Source organism: Malaclemys terrapin, chromosome 1 (genome assembly GCF_027887155.1).
Source record: "Malaclemys terrapin pileata isolate rMalTer1 chromosome 1, rMalTer1.hap1, whole genome shotgun sequence".
In the NCBI taxonomy this organism is placed as follows: domain Eukaryota; kingdom Metazoa; phylum Chordata; order Testudines; family Emydidae; genus Malaclemys; species Malaclemys terrapin.
Genome location: NC_071505.1, coordinates 93,824,811 through 93,840,566, shown reverse-complemented (window position 1 = coordinate 93,840,566; position 15,756 = coordinate 93,824,811). Strand labels below are relative to the sequence as shown.

Here is a 15,756-nt window from a genome sequence, read left to right as displayed (position 1 = left end):
TCAGGAATGTGTGTGGGGAAATAGGGCTTCTGGTATGGAAGTATCATGATCTAGTGCTTGGAGTTGAGACTCGAGGTGAGGAGAAGAGAAACAAGAGGCCCCTAGTCCAGGCAACACTATTAACTCACTGTCAATATCCTTTCAGTGATGGGCATAGAAGAAATGTGTACATGCACACAGGGTCTGTGCCATATAAAGGCCCCCCTTCCCTCTTACTGGGGAGGAAGGATAAAATGTGTCTGAAAGGGGAACAAATATTAAAAAAAAAAAAAAATGGACACACACAAATGAAACCTTTAAGTTTATTATTCCATACATTTAATGCAGAGTTAATGGTGCTAGGACAGCATATTCTGGAGACAGGGAGAGGGGCTTGGTGGGAGGGGAAGGTGTAATGGAATAAATAAGGGGGGGGGACAGCGATGGGTTACATGCATACAGGGGAGCAAACGTACTACATGCTCTTTTCAAACACGACAGAGGAGGAGTCAGCCAAAGCTAAGGGTGGAGAGAAAGGTGTATAAAGATCATCCTCAGCGGTCTCAGTCGAAGGAGAAAAATGGTAGTGAGGATCACAAGTTCTGCTTGGTCAATCTGTCTCATCTTCCCAGATCTGCATATCAGCTGGGGGTTCCATCGTGTGTTTTGGTGGTCAATGGGAGGGCATCATCTTCTCCCACCTTGAGTTATGACATCCTTCATGTCAGCATTCTCTCTGGCACTGTGAAGCCCTGCTAGTCCTGAAGATGTGGGACGGGCAAGCAGACCACCCACGAGAGCAAGGGGGGGAAGATGAAGACAAGAAGGAGGGGAACCAGTCTGACCACTGAAGATGGTTGCTTCCAGTTTGAAACCCAAAAGGGAAGGCGAGTTCATTTTCTTTTTACGTGGACTAATTGTCTTTATGCTTATCCACCAACACTGAGAGCTTTCCCCCCAATTGGTGCCACAACAATATCTTCCCCTTCTTTATGAGGGTAGGCCTAAGGTGTTGGCAAATGGAACAAGCAATGAACAGGCAGGGAGGGGATGTGTTCTTTAGTTCAGCTCTGCTTGGGGTCCCAACCTTGCAGCTTTAAGGTGATTATTTTCGCAAACTGTGTTTGGGCAAGTGGGATTCATGCTGATGCTTCTGGTTGCCGCAATATCTTCAGCTACTCTTCCCTCACATCCCATGCATGCACACCCACACACGTGCCAGAAGGACAAACACTGCCTTGGCAGTGTATCTTTTGGAATATTAGAGGGTGAATGGAAGGATTTAGAAGGGACCAGGAAATGTTTGAAGCAAACAAAATACAAAATAATCGTAAGAAAGGAAGATTCCGTCCCTGTTGCCTTAACAGTCTAAGAGGCCTCACACACACACCCTGGCCCTCACATGTATGTTGTGACACAAACAAGGCTAGAACCAGCGATACGGTTCCTGAGTCCAGTACAATGCGGTACAGTACAGTAAAGAGAGGGTGGGTTGAGGGGAGGATAGATGCGGATGTGGAAGTCAATAGGAAAGCAAGCTTAGGTTGGTCTTCCAACAGGGATCAAGAGTCATGCATGTGTGAATTTTAGATGGGAACGTTGCAGAGCACTGATCACAAGGAAGTTGACTTTACAGCCCTACCTCTCCTCCCACAACATGTCCACCAGGGTGCCCAGCCAGCTGCTTTTCACCCACAACAGGTGACAAAGAGTTGGCCATTGTGGCCTATCCGAAACACTTGCTAAATCACTGAAGCAGTTGGGGGGTGGTTAAGGATGGGGGTATCTCTTATCTTACAGTCCAGGGTGTGCACAACGAAACCCACCATGACCAGTCACTCCATGTCTAGAATCATCCTCATCTAGAAGGCCAAAAGGGTTTTGCAAGCCAATCGGGTTGGCATACATTGAATTGGGGGTGGGGGGAAAGGGGTAAAACCTTCCTCTAGGCGGTGAGCCAGCGATAACCGGGGTCAAGATAGGCATGTCTGGATACTCAGGTTCTGATGGCTGGATTACACTGAATGACCTCGGAGTTCGGAGGCCCTCCTGCCTGTTCTGATGCTTCAGAGCCTTTCTGTTGCTGCTTTGGTCACTGTTCCCCTTTTCCTACGGTCTGGAGAGAGTTGTATACACGGGCTGTTCCCAATGTGTGGGGCTGTGGGACTGTGGCACAGAGGGTGCAGGGTCAGAGATGGCAGTGTATAGGGGACGTTGCGAGGGTCCCATATACGAGAAGGCAGAGTAGAGGCCAGAGGCTTGGCTGGAGTGGCTATAGTAGGGTCCTGAGGGCTGGTGGTCGGGGTAGTCAAACTGGGGCCTGGAGATGGAGGGGAAAGCCGAGCCATAGTGGGGCAGGCTCAGGGACGTATATGCTATCTGGGAAGTGGAGGGCTGGTCAGTGTAATGGCCTCCAGGGGCAGAACCCTCCGTTTTCACCTGTGTCTTGGAGTCCACCACCGATGACATGCCAGCAGACAAGGAGACTCCATGCTGCTTGGAGATCCAGGCAGAGTGTCCACTGGCTGCAGCCAGGGCACTCCCGAGGCCGTAGCCAGCGGCCGCTGCTGCCGCATAGCCCCCAACATGGCCTGGATGGCCAGCGTGTCCATTGGGTGGCAGGTACTGGTCGAATTCATTGACATCGAAGGTCTCCATGTTGGACATCACTTCATGGCTGATCTCCCCAATATCCACGTTGCCAAAGTCAATGTGAGGCTTGCCCCCTTCCCCAAGAGAGCGCCCTTCCCGCTTGGAGTCAGCTTTGCCTGCCTGGAGTTCTGTCTTTGGAGTTGTTGGAGGAGTGGGGGGTCCATGGCTTTGACCTGTGAAGTGAAAACCGTTTGGGGGGAAAGAGAGAGAAAATGTGATACCAGTTCACAATATAGCCCTGGTACAACCTGACAGGCAATAAAATAGCTCAGCCAGCTACATGCAACAGCTCTGCTCCTCCTACTGCGCAGACCCGATACTGCCAGGCCTCCCTGGGAACCTCACTGTAGAGGGACAAGAAGGGAGGAGGTGGCCAGCCTTAACCAAAATGGCAACTGTGCATATGAACCCTTTGGGAGATGATTTCCCACCTGTCCAAAGGGATGGACACACCTGTGGAACGCAGGTGTCCCCAATGCTGGTGACAGCACCAAGCACGTAGGAGTCATGCCCAACTACTGGGTCCCACCATGGGGAGAGGATCCAGCTCACAAGGTGGTGCCCCAAGAGAGCCATCGATTCTCCAGATGGCTTGGGGGACTCTCCTTGGGAGGAGGATGAGCTGGTAGTAACCTGCTGGTGTAGCTGCAGACATGGGACTGACCTGAGGAGTGCTCGGGGTGCCCGTCAGACATGGGGGATCCTTCCCCAGGATGTCTGTGATCCAAGTGGGCATTCTTATAGTGGGCCTGGATAGCTGCAGCCCCGCCAGCTTCTCCCTCGGCTTGGCCCTCACCCTCGCCCTGGGAGGCCTTGCCATTTTTCCGCCGGCGCGGCTGGTACTTGTAATCGGGGTGGTCCTTCTTGTGCTGCATCCTAAGTCGCTCTGCCTCTTCGATGAAGGGCCGCTTGTCGCTTTCATTCAATAACCTACAGAGACCGGAGAAAGAGGAAGAGATGGGAACAGGGATGTCAAAATCCTACTGTAAAGCATCATGGGCACTTGAGATCCGCCCCATTTCAGATACTGCCAGGCACCCTAGAGAAGGTAGAGAAGTATTTAAATAGAGTCCTCAAAGCTTCAGCCCCTTTTTTATTGTTGTTAATGATTACGCCCTGACACTGTGCTCAGTGCTGTTCAGACCCAGAGGAAGACATGGTCACTCCCACAAGTGGATTACAATCTATAACCCATATAAGTTCACCTCCTCCCGTTCCATGTTTGTACTTGCCTTAGGGGACAAAAGTAATCATACTGTGATGACTGAAATCAATGCAGGGCTTTATAGTTACCAGACAAGCTGGACTAAAAGAACTTGCTACAGACGTGAAAATTGTGACTATTGCTTGAATTATGGAAGGGTGGCAAATCTTTATTACCGATAATGCTCTTTGTCATGTATCTCTGTCTCTCTCAAATCAACTTGTCTCGGTCACCTTAGCTTCAGAGTTTCTGTGTCCTATCCTAACCTTCCATCCTTGCCATTTTATAGGTTTTGTTCTATCAGCTTGAGCGTGAGTGATCACTGAGCACAGAATGGCTATTGCATTTGCCAGCACAGTGGCTGTGCTGCTGGGATCTGCCCCTTAAAGAACTCTGGTATCTCCTAAGAGTGAGTTACAGAAGATGCTGGAGGAAAAACACATTTGCTTTGCTTCTACTTTGAGGATTCTTGATCACACAGCTGCCATTTTCCATCCCAGAGGTGGTAGACGTGGTTCCTGTGCTAAGGATCGGAGAGTTGCAGGTCCTGAGCCACAGCCAGGATCAGGCTTGTAAATCAGGTTCAGTTTGTAAATCATCTAAATACTATGGTGCTGGACACTGTAACAATAGATTAACTTTGATCTTTGGGTGAAAAACTCTATGGAAATGTAAAATCATTCCCCATATACCTGTCAGATCTAGGGCTGCTTCAGTCAAGACAGGATCACCTAGGAAATTATGTAACAGAACCCCTTTGGATGATGAAAAAAGAGATGAAACCCATTTGATCAGTCATTTTCTTTTAATTCTGAAAATGTTTGATTTAGAATCCAGGACACTGAAAAGGGTCAAGGCTGTTTTTATGGGTATTGCAACCCAGCCAAAACTCTGAGGCCGCAGAAATCTCAAAAGCAAAAACTTGTTCCTTTATGAGATTTCCAGCCCTGATTTTTCCAGCCCAAAGAGAGTTGGACACAGCTTTGGGGATATTCAGCCAAATATTGAAGAGGATTCTCTGAACCCCCCCTCCCCCGCCCGAAGCCTTAGAGGCTCTGCTTTTGCTAATTCCACTTATTAGATTTAACCCTTTGCAGAGCAGAGGATTAAAAACCATGAATTTGTCTTAGAGAATTTAGGAGGAGCAGCAGATGGGGTTTGAGGGGCCTGTTGGTAAAAAAGATGAGGAAAATCAATAGGATCCAAGCAGGTACTGACCAGCATCGAAGCACCTCCATTTTTCAACTTCTGTCCCACCAGCCAATAGCCAGAGGGTGTGATCTGCTTTGGAACCTCTTAAGGTGCTGACCTGGGTTCACACCAGGCAGCCCTGAGAAGGTCATGGCCGCACATTGCATTCCACCACTGCCTTAATCCAGGAGATTAAACAACTGAGCCACCATGAGTCCAACACCAGCTTTCCTGTCTCCCTCCCGCCGCCATACACCACGCTCACACGTCCCGAAGAGCTCTAATCCTCCACCCTGAATTGCTCCACACACAGCCTTCCATCACATCTAACGGGACATGCATAACCTCAATCTCCTGCAGCGCCCTAGCGAGAGACCTGCATTAGGAATTAAACATGTCCCTGCAAAGCGCTAGCCCAGGGGTCGGCAACGTTTGGCACGCGGCTCGCCAGGGTAAGCACCCTGGAGGGCTGGGCCAGTTTTATGTACCTGCTGACGTGGCAGGTTCGGCCGATCGCGGCCCCCACTGGCCGCGCTTCACTGTCCCGGGCCAATGGGGGTGGTGGGAAGCGGCGCGGGCGAGCGATGTGCAAACAGCCTTGCCCCTTTTCAGTGCTTACCCTGGTGAGCCGCGTGCCAAACGTTGCCGACCCCTGCGCTAGCCCCTGCGTCTCCCAGACTCCATTGGCTGTTGAGGGGAAGCAAAATACCAGCTGTGGGAATGGAACCAAGCTTTCCATCCTGACAGTACAGGGCACTAACCACGAAGGAACCAGGCTTCGGCTCCTCAGCACTCCTAGCCCCTCCTATTGCACAGCAAACAAGACTCCGAGACTGGGAATGGAACCCACATCTTCCACATGAGCTCAACCTCTCAGCCCCTACTGGTCCCAAGGAGTTCCAATATCCTTCACCTTTATTTGTGGGCGGTACCAAGCATATAGGGTGACTGAAGCAGAACTGCCAAAGGAAACCTGCAATGGAGAGAGAAGCTGAGACCTCTATATTCGTCTCACTGATGACCTAATTACAATGACCTTAGGATCTCTAGGAGATGAACGTGGGTCCACTGAGCTGTGCACGTCCTCCCCATCTTCCTGCCAGCATCCTGTAACTCTGCAGACAGCAGGATCGCACAAAGTCCATTCCCCCCATCCTTGTCTTCTCTCTCCTGGTCTCTCTGCTCCCTCCTCCCTCCCTGGGATCAGAGCTCAAATCGGCTTTAACAAAGTGAAACCAGTGTGAGCAGGCAGAGGCCAGGAGATTTGGGGGATTTAGATTTCACTTGTTTCCTGCCCCTGCACCCCCTGGTCTACAATGCAGTGGAATCTTGCAGGGACACAGAAGGGAATGGATCACATAGCAAAGCCCATGGGCTTAAGTGGGTCTGAACTGAACCTTGTCCCCCCAGTGGGGAATGCTCAGCACAGAACCCATTGGACACCCCTGTTTTGGTGGGAACGAAGAGATGAAAACTCTGTCTCCCTCTTTGTTCTCTCCTTCACCACCATATCTCCGCTCGCACAGGGCGTTGTGCTGAATGGCGGAGGGAACCCAAGCCCTGCTTCTGCATGTCAGGTGACTGGAGCAGCCTGATGCATGGCCCCTCCCCGTCAGCCACGAGCGGCAGCTGCAGATGAGTCAGTGTGGCATGAGGGTCTCAGTAGCGCCAAGTTGATGCAGCGCACGCATGGGTGAGGGAAGGATTGAACAGGAGGTTAAAACATTGGGGGGGCGGGGAGATCTCACAAATACACACAGAGGCCCTGATCTTCCAGGCATGGCTCGGCTCCTGGGGCCCACTGCCTAGCTAAAGTGGGGTGTAGGTAGAGAAAGGTTCTGCTGCTGTCCAGATACAAAGATCCCTTCACCCCATAGTCAGCTCTTTGCTGCCCCTTTCTACCCATGTCTCATCTGTTTCTGGCCCTAGAGATGTTTCTGGCATTTGGGCTAGTGTTCGTGTTGACCTTTTCAACAGTCATTACGTCCCACTCCATTTGAGAACTGTTCCCTGCCCTGTAAGGAGCAGAAAGTGCCCCACCCAGGTGAAGAAAGGGGAGCCTTTGGGCAGGACACATGATGAAGTCCCCCTTCCCCCTGCATCCTCAAGTAATCATGCATCCTTGGGATGGGGGGGTCAGCCCAGCCTGCAGTGCGGACCTGGCTGCTGCTGGAGAGAGGAATAGCTTCTCTCAGCGCACCCACCAATGGGAGGCTCAGAACAATCAGTGAGTGTCTAAAGCCAGCTGTACCCATAAAAGAGCCATCAACCCACCGTCAGTATCACTCAGACACACGCACATGCCAGTTATACTGGGGAGGTTGACAGAAGCTCATGGCCTTGCTGAGGCATGAACACCCACTGCCCCAGGCTGGGCAATCACCTTGCCAATTGTCCCAAAGTGTTTGCAAATGAAATTGGGCACTAGGGTCAGATTTGAGAACGGAAATCTTCATTTGGGGGACTCTGCACTGAGGGTAACACCCCTTCCACCACTGTATAGCTTAGTCCTGATGTCTATCCCTTTCCCAGTGCGTTCCTAGGACTCGCACACAAGCTGTGCTGATGCACCTCTCTCCTGGCCTGCACCACGCCCTGCTGTTCTAGTCCTGCCCCTGTCCAGCTCAGCCAATGCACCTGAGTCCTGACCTGGAGCAGTGTCCATTCCATCATTCTGTTCATCAGTGATTTCCTCCCTGCCACTCAGGAGCCTGGCTGGAATCTGGTCCCACTGGTGGTGCTCCACTGTCATTAGCATCCTGTTTGCCTTTGCCCGACCAGCAGCTGCAAAGTTTACATTCTCCCACACTACAGCACAGTCCTGGCAGTTTGTTATTCCCCAAAGGGTGAGGCTCCTGGTTCTAACCCTCTCATAAGCGGAATGAGTTGGTGTAGGTGTGAGGGGTCAGCCTTGACACCCCGCACAACCTCCCAAAGGAACATTTGTCTACATAACACGGATGCAATTTGACACAGCTATCTGCCTCTGTGGCTCCCTCTGTCTCCCTGTTTGCCTCCCTCCATCTCCTGCAGAATGGCATGTTTCTTATCCCGCAGATCCCAAGTGCTTTACACAGCACTTGGTTTGAGCTCAGCAGCACAGTGGTTGCATGAGCAAACGTGGCAGCCATCCTCCGTTCAGCCATCACTCACACAGAGCTAGCCGAGGGGCTAGATTCCATTTTGTAGAGAGGATCATGTTGGATGGGACCCTGAGGTTGTTTCTCAATCTACTGGACTCTTTCCAAGAAGACACACAGGATTTTTAACTATCCCGTAAGGCAGCATCTCCTTCCCCACCCACCAGAGATGGGCAGAAACAAGCTCAGTTTAATGTTGCTTTCAACTGATCTCTCTCTTTCCCTACTCACTTATAGTGGATTTCTCTCTGCCTTAGGTATTTCTAATGCACCCATTACCACAGCATCTAAGCACTGACATAAAATTAGACCCACTTACATGGAAGTATATCTAGATGGCCCAAATTTTCAAAAGTGACTGGTGATTTTGGGTGCCCAACTTGGCACCTTACAGGATTCTGATTTTCAGACATTCAGGCCCCTCTTCAGGCATCTCAAGTTAGGCACTCAAAATTGCTAGCCAATTTTGAAAGTCTGGATCATGCTGCGTAGTGTGGAGTTTGGAGCGGGAGGAAACTGGCATCAGAAAATTGTCTGGAGGACTGTGGGAGATCATAGGGGCTATGATAGCATAGCAAATTTCCTATGGGACAATCACACTTTAGGTGACTTCCCCTGGCTTTTGGGGTTTTATTTTATTTTCCCACACCTAACAATGCCAACAGAGGCAGTGCAGACACCGATCCTGCCCATACTTGCACGCCCCCAACTTGCTCTGCCGCATTGCCCAACACAGACTGGTAAGAATATCTCCGAAGGCAGCAGGCTCCCTGCCAGTCCATTAGCAAAGACAGCACAAATAGCAGACATGTGGGGGAGGGGGGAGACTTTTCCCTTTTAAAAAATGCAAAAGTATTTGACAGTTACAGTCCGAGGCCCTGATCTTGCAAGCTGCTCTGTACGACAGACCCCCTATGCCCACACAGAGCCCTATTCACTTCAGCGGGCTGCCTGTGGGCTCCACAGTCTGCCTGCAGGATCAGGAACACTACAGCTCTCAATAGTGTTAGGACAGTGTCTAAGGTCTATCACTGCAGCACTGTGCGGGGGAACGGTCATGTACAATGCTGTTGCATATCTGGATAGTGGAGCACTCTGGTCTCTTAGGGCTGGTACTGGAGTATTTAACGGCTCATATACTGCAGTCTTGTATCTTCAGGCCAGAATGGTAATGTAGCGCTTAAGGAGGTCATTGCTACAAAATCCTGCAGGATCCTTGGAACGGTACAGTAGCATTTTTTTAAATAATACTTTTGAAAATTAGAATGGGGGTCTTGCCTCTCCAATAGAATAAAATGTTGGGGTGGAGGTGGGAAGAGAAATCAGGAAGAAATCAGAAGGAATGGTTTGAAGCAAAGCATACAGGAGGTAATTGTTAGTAAAGGAAAGACAAGTGAAAGTATAAGGAGAGAGGCAAATAGCATAACGCGACTGCGTTACAAAGTGGGAGAGAGTAAATAAGAGCAACGATAAATGCTCAGTACAGTCACTTTGCTACCAGAAAGGAGACAACGGGGTGGGTTAGTGCATCGTGAACTAACTGGGATCATCATTCTGCATGGTATCCAGAGGTGAGCACAAGGTTGGAGTAATCATAGGAAAGGCAGAGGGCGAGGGGAATGGGAAGGGTTAAAAAACACCCAGGCATGGGAATATTTGAGGCCTACCACAATTCCCTGCGTTAACTCTCCAAGGAAATCATTTTGTTTGAGTTCCATGAAAGACAGAGGGGTTTGGATAAACTTATTGATGTGATCAAGACAGAAGCTAACACCCAGGGACTCAATTCTCCCATACAGGTGAAGCTGACTGAAGTCAGCGGGAGAATCGAGCCACAGGTGGCAATGGGATGGTCACAAGGGTGGGGTTTGCTTCTGTTTTGAAAAAGTGTCTGGTCTTCCTGCAGTTCTCAGAAGACATCCCGCCCCACCCAGCTGGTGGGGGGGTCTCCTTTCAAGGGTAGCGCCAGGGAAGGGAATGGTATAAAAGGGGGCCTGTTTCTATCTCTGTGGAACTCCAAGGCCACTCACGTGAAGGTGAGGTTTTGATTTGTGGCAGGAGGCCCAAGGCAGGGAAGTGATGGTGGCGGGAAGGGGTGTATCTCGGACAATCCCAGGGAGGGGGGAGATGTTTATAATCATTTGCTGGAGTTATTCATGGAAATCAGGCGGAAAAGTGGAACCACTAGCCTTGTGTCACATGGGTGTTACGTGGTCCCTCCACCCTCGTCTCTTGGCATAACCCATTAGTCCCAATGGGGGTGACTTCATGTAGGGGCCCTGGGGGCAGGGAGGATGGGGAAAGAACCCCAAATTAAAATGGCTTTTACAAACTGAGGGGGGTAGTGTGGGTCCGAGGCATGAGCTTGTGTCTGTGTTGGGAAGAAGGAAGTGTGTACCTGTGTATGCATAATGGGAGTGGGAAGGCTATGTCAGCCTGTACCAACTCGCTATAGGAATGGCTGCTGACTTGCTGTTATTACTTATTTATTGCATGCCACAGGCCTGCAAACAGAGGCAGAGTTGCAGCCCCTGCAGTCTGAGGGGACACAAACAATGCTCTTCAGCCATAAAAAGCTGTGAATGGCAAGGCAGGATGGCATACTGGGTGCATCGGTTGGAGTCCTTTTCTAACAGCCCCCTCTCTCCACCATCCCTCCCTGTCCTCTTGTTTTCACCGCTTTATGCTGGGATAACCCATTCCCACCCCCACTTATGCAGTATCTGTGCTGCTAATGTTAAATTGACACCTCCTTGAGCGGGATTTAGAACCAGCAGCTAGCCGGGCCTGTGGCTGGCCATTAGAGAACACGTTCTTTGGGTGAGATGTGTCATTGGGTTTCACTGCTTGGCTACCTGCTCTCTCTCCTTTGTCCCAGACAGGAGTCCAACCCACTAGGTGGAGCTCTGGGAGTTAGGGTCATCTAGCCTGTGATCTCCCAGACCGGGTTCAAACAGGCCTGAGGAGATCATGAGTGTAATGAGTTTGGTGGGGGTCAGCCTAGTTAACCTTTCTGGGCCTTGGTTTGCCAAACAAACACACACAAACAGAGAGATTGGGCAGCTGAGCCTCAGCAGAGGACAAGGACTGGAGTGGCATGGGGTGTTACGGGCCGGGAATGAGGTACGCTGGCACAGCTGCTGGGGAAGAGCGGGTTAGAGTGGAATAGCCAGGTGGGGGCTGCAGGTCAAGACTGGCAGAGCTTTGCAGAGGAAGCTCCCCATATAGCTGATGCTAATAACCATTGTTGGTTCCTCACTTTCCTGTGCTTTTCCCTCACCCCTGTGATCTTTCCCCTTGATGAGGAACTCCCTTTAATAGATGCCCCTTTAATCTCATTCTGTGCCCAGCCTCCAGCTTGAGATGCAGCCTCTCCATGATTCCATTTGCCCTCACCCTTATGCCCTCCTTACCTCCAGAGCTTCCCGAGGGTCTTACTGAGCTCTGCATTGTGGAGGTGAGGGTACTGGTCAGCCAGTTTCCTGCGGGCAGCCTGTGCCCACACCATGAAGGCGTTCATGGGCCGTTTGACATGGGGTTTGCTTTTGTTGCTCCCATTGACCCGCACAGGCATGGGCACCAGGGTCCAGTCGTAGCCACTCAGCACCTGGCTCACTGCCTCCCGGATGCACACGGGGAACTTATCATCATCCGTCTCTGAGTCTTGCTGTTCCTTCTTGACCTTCCCCATCTCTCCGCTCCCGGAGCTGGTGAGATGAGAGGGGGTATCTGATGCCATGGAAGGTCCCGGTGAGAGGCAGTGATGGTCTTCGGAACCCACCGGGCTCATTTCCACCTCTGAAAGGTCTTGGTCATCTGTCATTATGTCTCTTCTTCTTGCTCTTTCTTCCTTCTCAATATCCGTCTTCCCACTGGGGGAAAAAAGAAAGAAAGAAAGAAAAAGCAAACACCAAAACTAAAAGACTTGAACCTCTCCCAGTAACTGACCACGAGACAGGAGCCACTTGATAAAAGTGAAGCAAAGGAGCTGCCATGCGTGCAGCTTACGGGACCCACAAAACCCATGATCAAGTGGGGGAGGGGATCCTGATTAATTGGAAGCTCCCGATCTGTGCTCTATTCTGGAGTTTAACATGGGCATGTAGAAGGGTCTGCTGCTGGCTAAGCACATTGGTGACATGAGTGGAAAAGGAGAGATCAAGGGGAAATGGACCCCATTTTTTAAGAATAACCTTATTCAGGGCCCTCCCCAAAATTTGGCCCTTGGGAATGACACTTTCTCTTTAAAACCTGCCTTGAAAGTCTGACCAAGAACATAGATGGGAGGAAATGAGTGGCTTCAGTATTAATAAATCAAAATGAAAAGGTCTCCAGGTTGCAGGAGAAAGTTTAGCAAGAGTTGCTGAGTAGAGGCAAATCCCGAGCGCATCTCTGAATTGCCAGGCAAGGAATCTGATGCAGACTGGGAAAATGTGTTTGTGAGCGGAAATGCTAACACTTTGTATATATGCATATATTTCTTTTTAAGCCTCTTTGGCAAAGCCAAGTCTTTAACTTGCCCGTTTCACGCATCCCCCCGTCTCTCTCTTTCTGCGGTCACCTCCAAGAGTCTCTGCCACCACCCACCAGTTCCCCCACCTTATTAAAGAAATGCTCAAAAAATAAAGCCCCCCACCCCCCGCCGCCGCACACAAAATGGTTAGAAAAATGTGTCTCCCTTGGTTTAGTTGCAAAAGGGGCCAATATGGAGCAGGGGTTGTTATTCCCCCAGTGAGGGAGGCAAGGACTTTTCCTGAAGAAGAGATTGAAAAAGTAATAGAAGGTAGAAAAAGAGCGAGCGAGCGTGTGAGTTCAGGTAGGAAAACTTACGTTGGCTGGTCTGCCTGGTAAATCCTGAGAGGTCTGTAATTTGTATCCCAATAGCCCCTCTGTTCTCCTCTCAGAGCCCTGGCAGCATAGGGAGCCCTGCGTGGAGGAAACTCTCAGACGAGTGCCATTCCTAGAGGGAGGCTTGGTTTTTACTAATCCCCTGGCTGGATGTCTCTCTGACTGGCTTGCTGCTAAGCACCGGGGGAGGGAAGGGCAGAAGGTGGAGCTAAGCACTCCTTATGGCTGGAATACATTGATTTGATGCAGGCAGGGAGGGGACCCTGACAGCCCCCCAAACTCCACCTCAGCCACATGCACGCTCCTCGCTTTCTCGAGTCCAGCCTTCTCTGGGAAAGCTCCAGTCAACTTTTTTTTTATTCTTTTTTTCATCCTCTCGGGGATTTAAAATAGGGCATTGTTCAGGCCATTGGGCATAGGTGGTGAGAGGTCTGCATTGTTATCCAAGTGGACTGGATTTAAGTCCCTGGCCTGGTCTCTCTTGCCCTCGGCCAGCAGGGTTTGTTCTAGGGGCCAGGCCTGGTGATCTAAGAGTTAGCATGGAGAAGTGGGTTCTAATCACAGCTGCTTGCTGTCCATGGACCAGCAGGACCTGAGTGCACTGCAGAGGGCGGGCCTGGTGTTATGGGGGTAGTGCTGTCCTATGAAGGAGACCCAGATTCAGTGGCCACTCCTGGACTTTCACTCTCTAGAGCTAATGGGGACTGGGAATAGTCCAGGGGTTTCCTGGGGATGGTGTGTACTGGATACATTACAGGGGTTGGGGGATTCATACTTTGTGGCCATGCAGAAGACATGGGCTTGATTTCCTCTCCCGGGCTCTCATGCCCCCAAGGTGGGACTGACACACCACACGCATGCCAGTGAGGTGTCAGGAGTGTTTTGTGTCTCACCCATGCTGCTGAAAACCCCGTAATGTATCCATTCAGGATTCCCTCTGCAAAGTTGTCAAAACCAGGAACCAGCTTTCCCATATCCTCCAGTGGTACCGACCAGACCAGTACAGAACTCTTGGCATGGAGTTCGAAGTGGAGTGTCAGCTTGGACATGTTTCCATGCCGGGCCAGGAATCCCAGAGCGAAGAAAGGATTAGTTGTGGTGAGACTCAGGGAAATAATTGCATCAAAGGAGTTCTAAGGACATTATGAACCCCTGGAGCAGAGCTTGACTCACTAGAAGGCCCAGTGATGGAATGACAAAGTAAATAATGGCGGGGCCCATCCAGAGAGACAGGGAAATAATGTCACGGACAGATGGTGAGCATTTGAACTACAGTTCCCAGAATGAACCTGGAACTGATAACTAGGATTGTGTTATCTGATTGACAGAGTATGACCATTTTCCCTCCACAATTCTCAATGGTTTCTTTCACCTCATGCATCTCAGTGTAGTGAGGGCTGGAGCCACAACGTGGCACCAAGGACAGCTGCATTAGAACCCAAAGGAGAAGTCTATGTTGGAAGCTTAATGAAGCCAGGTTAGGGGATGACAGGGGTGGGGCTCCCTGGTGCTGATGCACAAGATCACTGGCACCAAATACTTGGCACGCGTGTAGTATTCAATGCGCCAAAGGGCAGCTTTCTGGGGAGGGCTTGGCACCAAATAACCCCCTACCAGGGGACTGACTTTAGCCCTCCTTCCTTCCTCCAGCACCGTCTGTCTGTCCATGTGACAAAAAGCCAAGGCAAGGGTCTGGTGGTTCTCTCCTACCCAAGAAACACAAGGACTCATGGCACCTATCCTAGTACTGTCCCATCTTCCCTGGGAAGGTGAGGTGTGTAAGCTCCACCCTCTCTCTCTCTTTCTCACACACACTTCCCAATGGAGATCTCAGGGGAGAAATCTCAGACCCTGATTCCTAGATTAAAATGGTGTAGGTGCTGGTGAGGTGAGGCCCAGGTGTTATCACACAGATGTGTTCCCCTATTGGGAAGAAATCCTATGTGTGTGTTCCCAACAGAGATTCTGGTGGGTTGTAAGGAGAGCTCCGACTGGTCTTGTGAGGGTTGTTTGGCATTTTTAGCCTCTCTCCATTGGGATTTTTGTGACCTGCTAAAACTGTCCCCGTAAAGGGAAAAGAACTGGGGCAGGTAACCTCTTCCCAAGAGCCATAATAATAGGCACATGCTAGATGCAGTGTCGCTGTATCACACAGACTTTGCTGAACTGAGCATGTCTTTTTTAGCCCGTGAGGTTCATCACTAGGATGCCAAGAGCCTGTGTGAGGGATACAGGAATCTCCATGGAGAAGAGGAACAGCCTGAGGGAGGGGGAAGGGGTCGTCTCCTGGTCCCACTGGGAGGTAGCCACGGCTGAGAAACACTGGCCTGATTGTTCCCCTGTCTGCAGCTAATACCAACCTGGGATGGGGGAAGGGCAAAGCAGGATACAATAAGATGGGGCATTCGTTTCCCATCCCTCCAGGTGCAGGTTCCTGCTGACCTCAGGAGACAGAGAGAATGGGGAAGGGATGTTTTTTCCCAGGAGTGGGATTACAAGGTCCTGGTGGCCAAGTGGTAGGGAATAAGGCATCTGAGGATTGAAGCGCCTGCTCTAAGAGAACCCCACTTAAATCTGGGGGGGAAGGTGGGACTGGAGATCCCACCTCTTCAATGCATATGTGTCCCCAGGGATTTGAGGGTGGAGAGCGTACTCTGACCTTTCCTAGTGTTGGGACAAAGAGACAAAATCAGAATGAAGCAGTTCTTTTAAAGCATGAAGTTGTGGACCATCGCTTGTTTG

The 15,756-nt window shown here is 50.6% G+C and overlaps 1 protein-coding gene across 1 annotated transcript; it reads right to left on the bottom strand.

Moving 5' to 3' along the window:
• Window positions 1-288: 288 nt before the first annotated feature.
• Window positions 289-13,165, bottom strand: SOX10 (SRY-box transcription factor 10). The gene is made up of 4 exons (XM_054031701.1): window positions 12,997-13,165; window positions 11,580-12,038; window positions 3,296-3,561; window positions 289-2,804 (listed from the first exon to the last, which is right to left on the bottom strand). Exons 2-4 carry the CDS (start codon window positions 11,987-11,989, stop codon window positions 2,089-2,091), a joined length of 1,392 nt encoding a protein of 463 aa, XP_053887676.1. The 5' UTR covers window positions 11,990-12,038; window positions 12,997-13,165; the 3' UTR covers window positions 289-2,088.
• Between the last annotated feature and the right edge of the window lie 2,591 nt (window positions 13,166-15,756).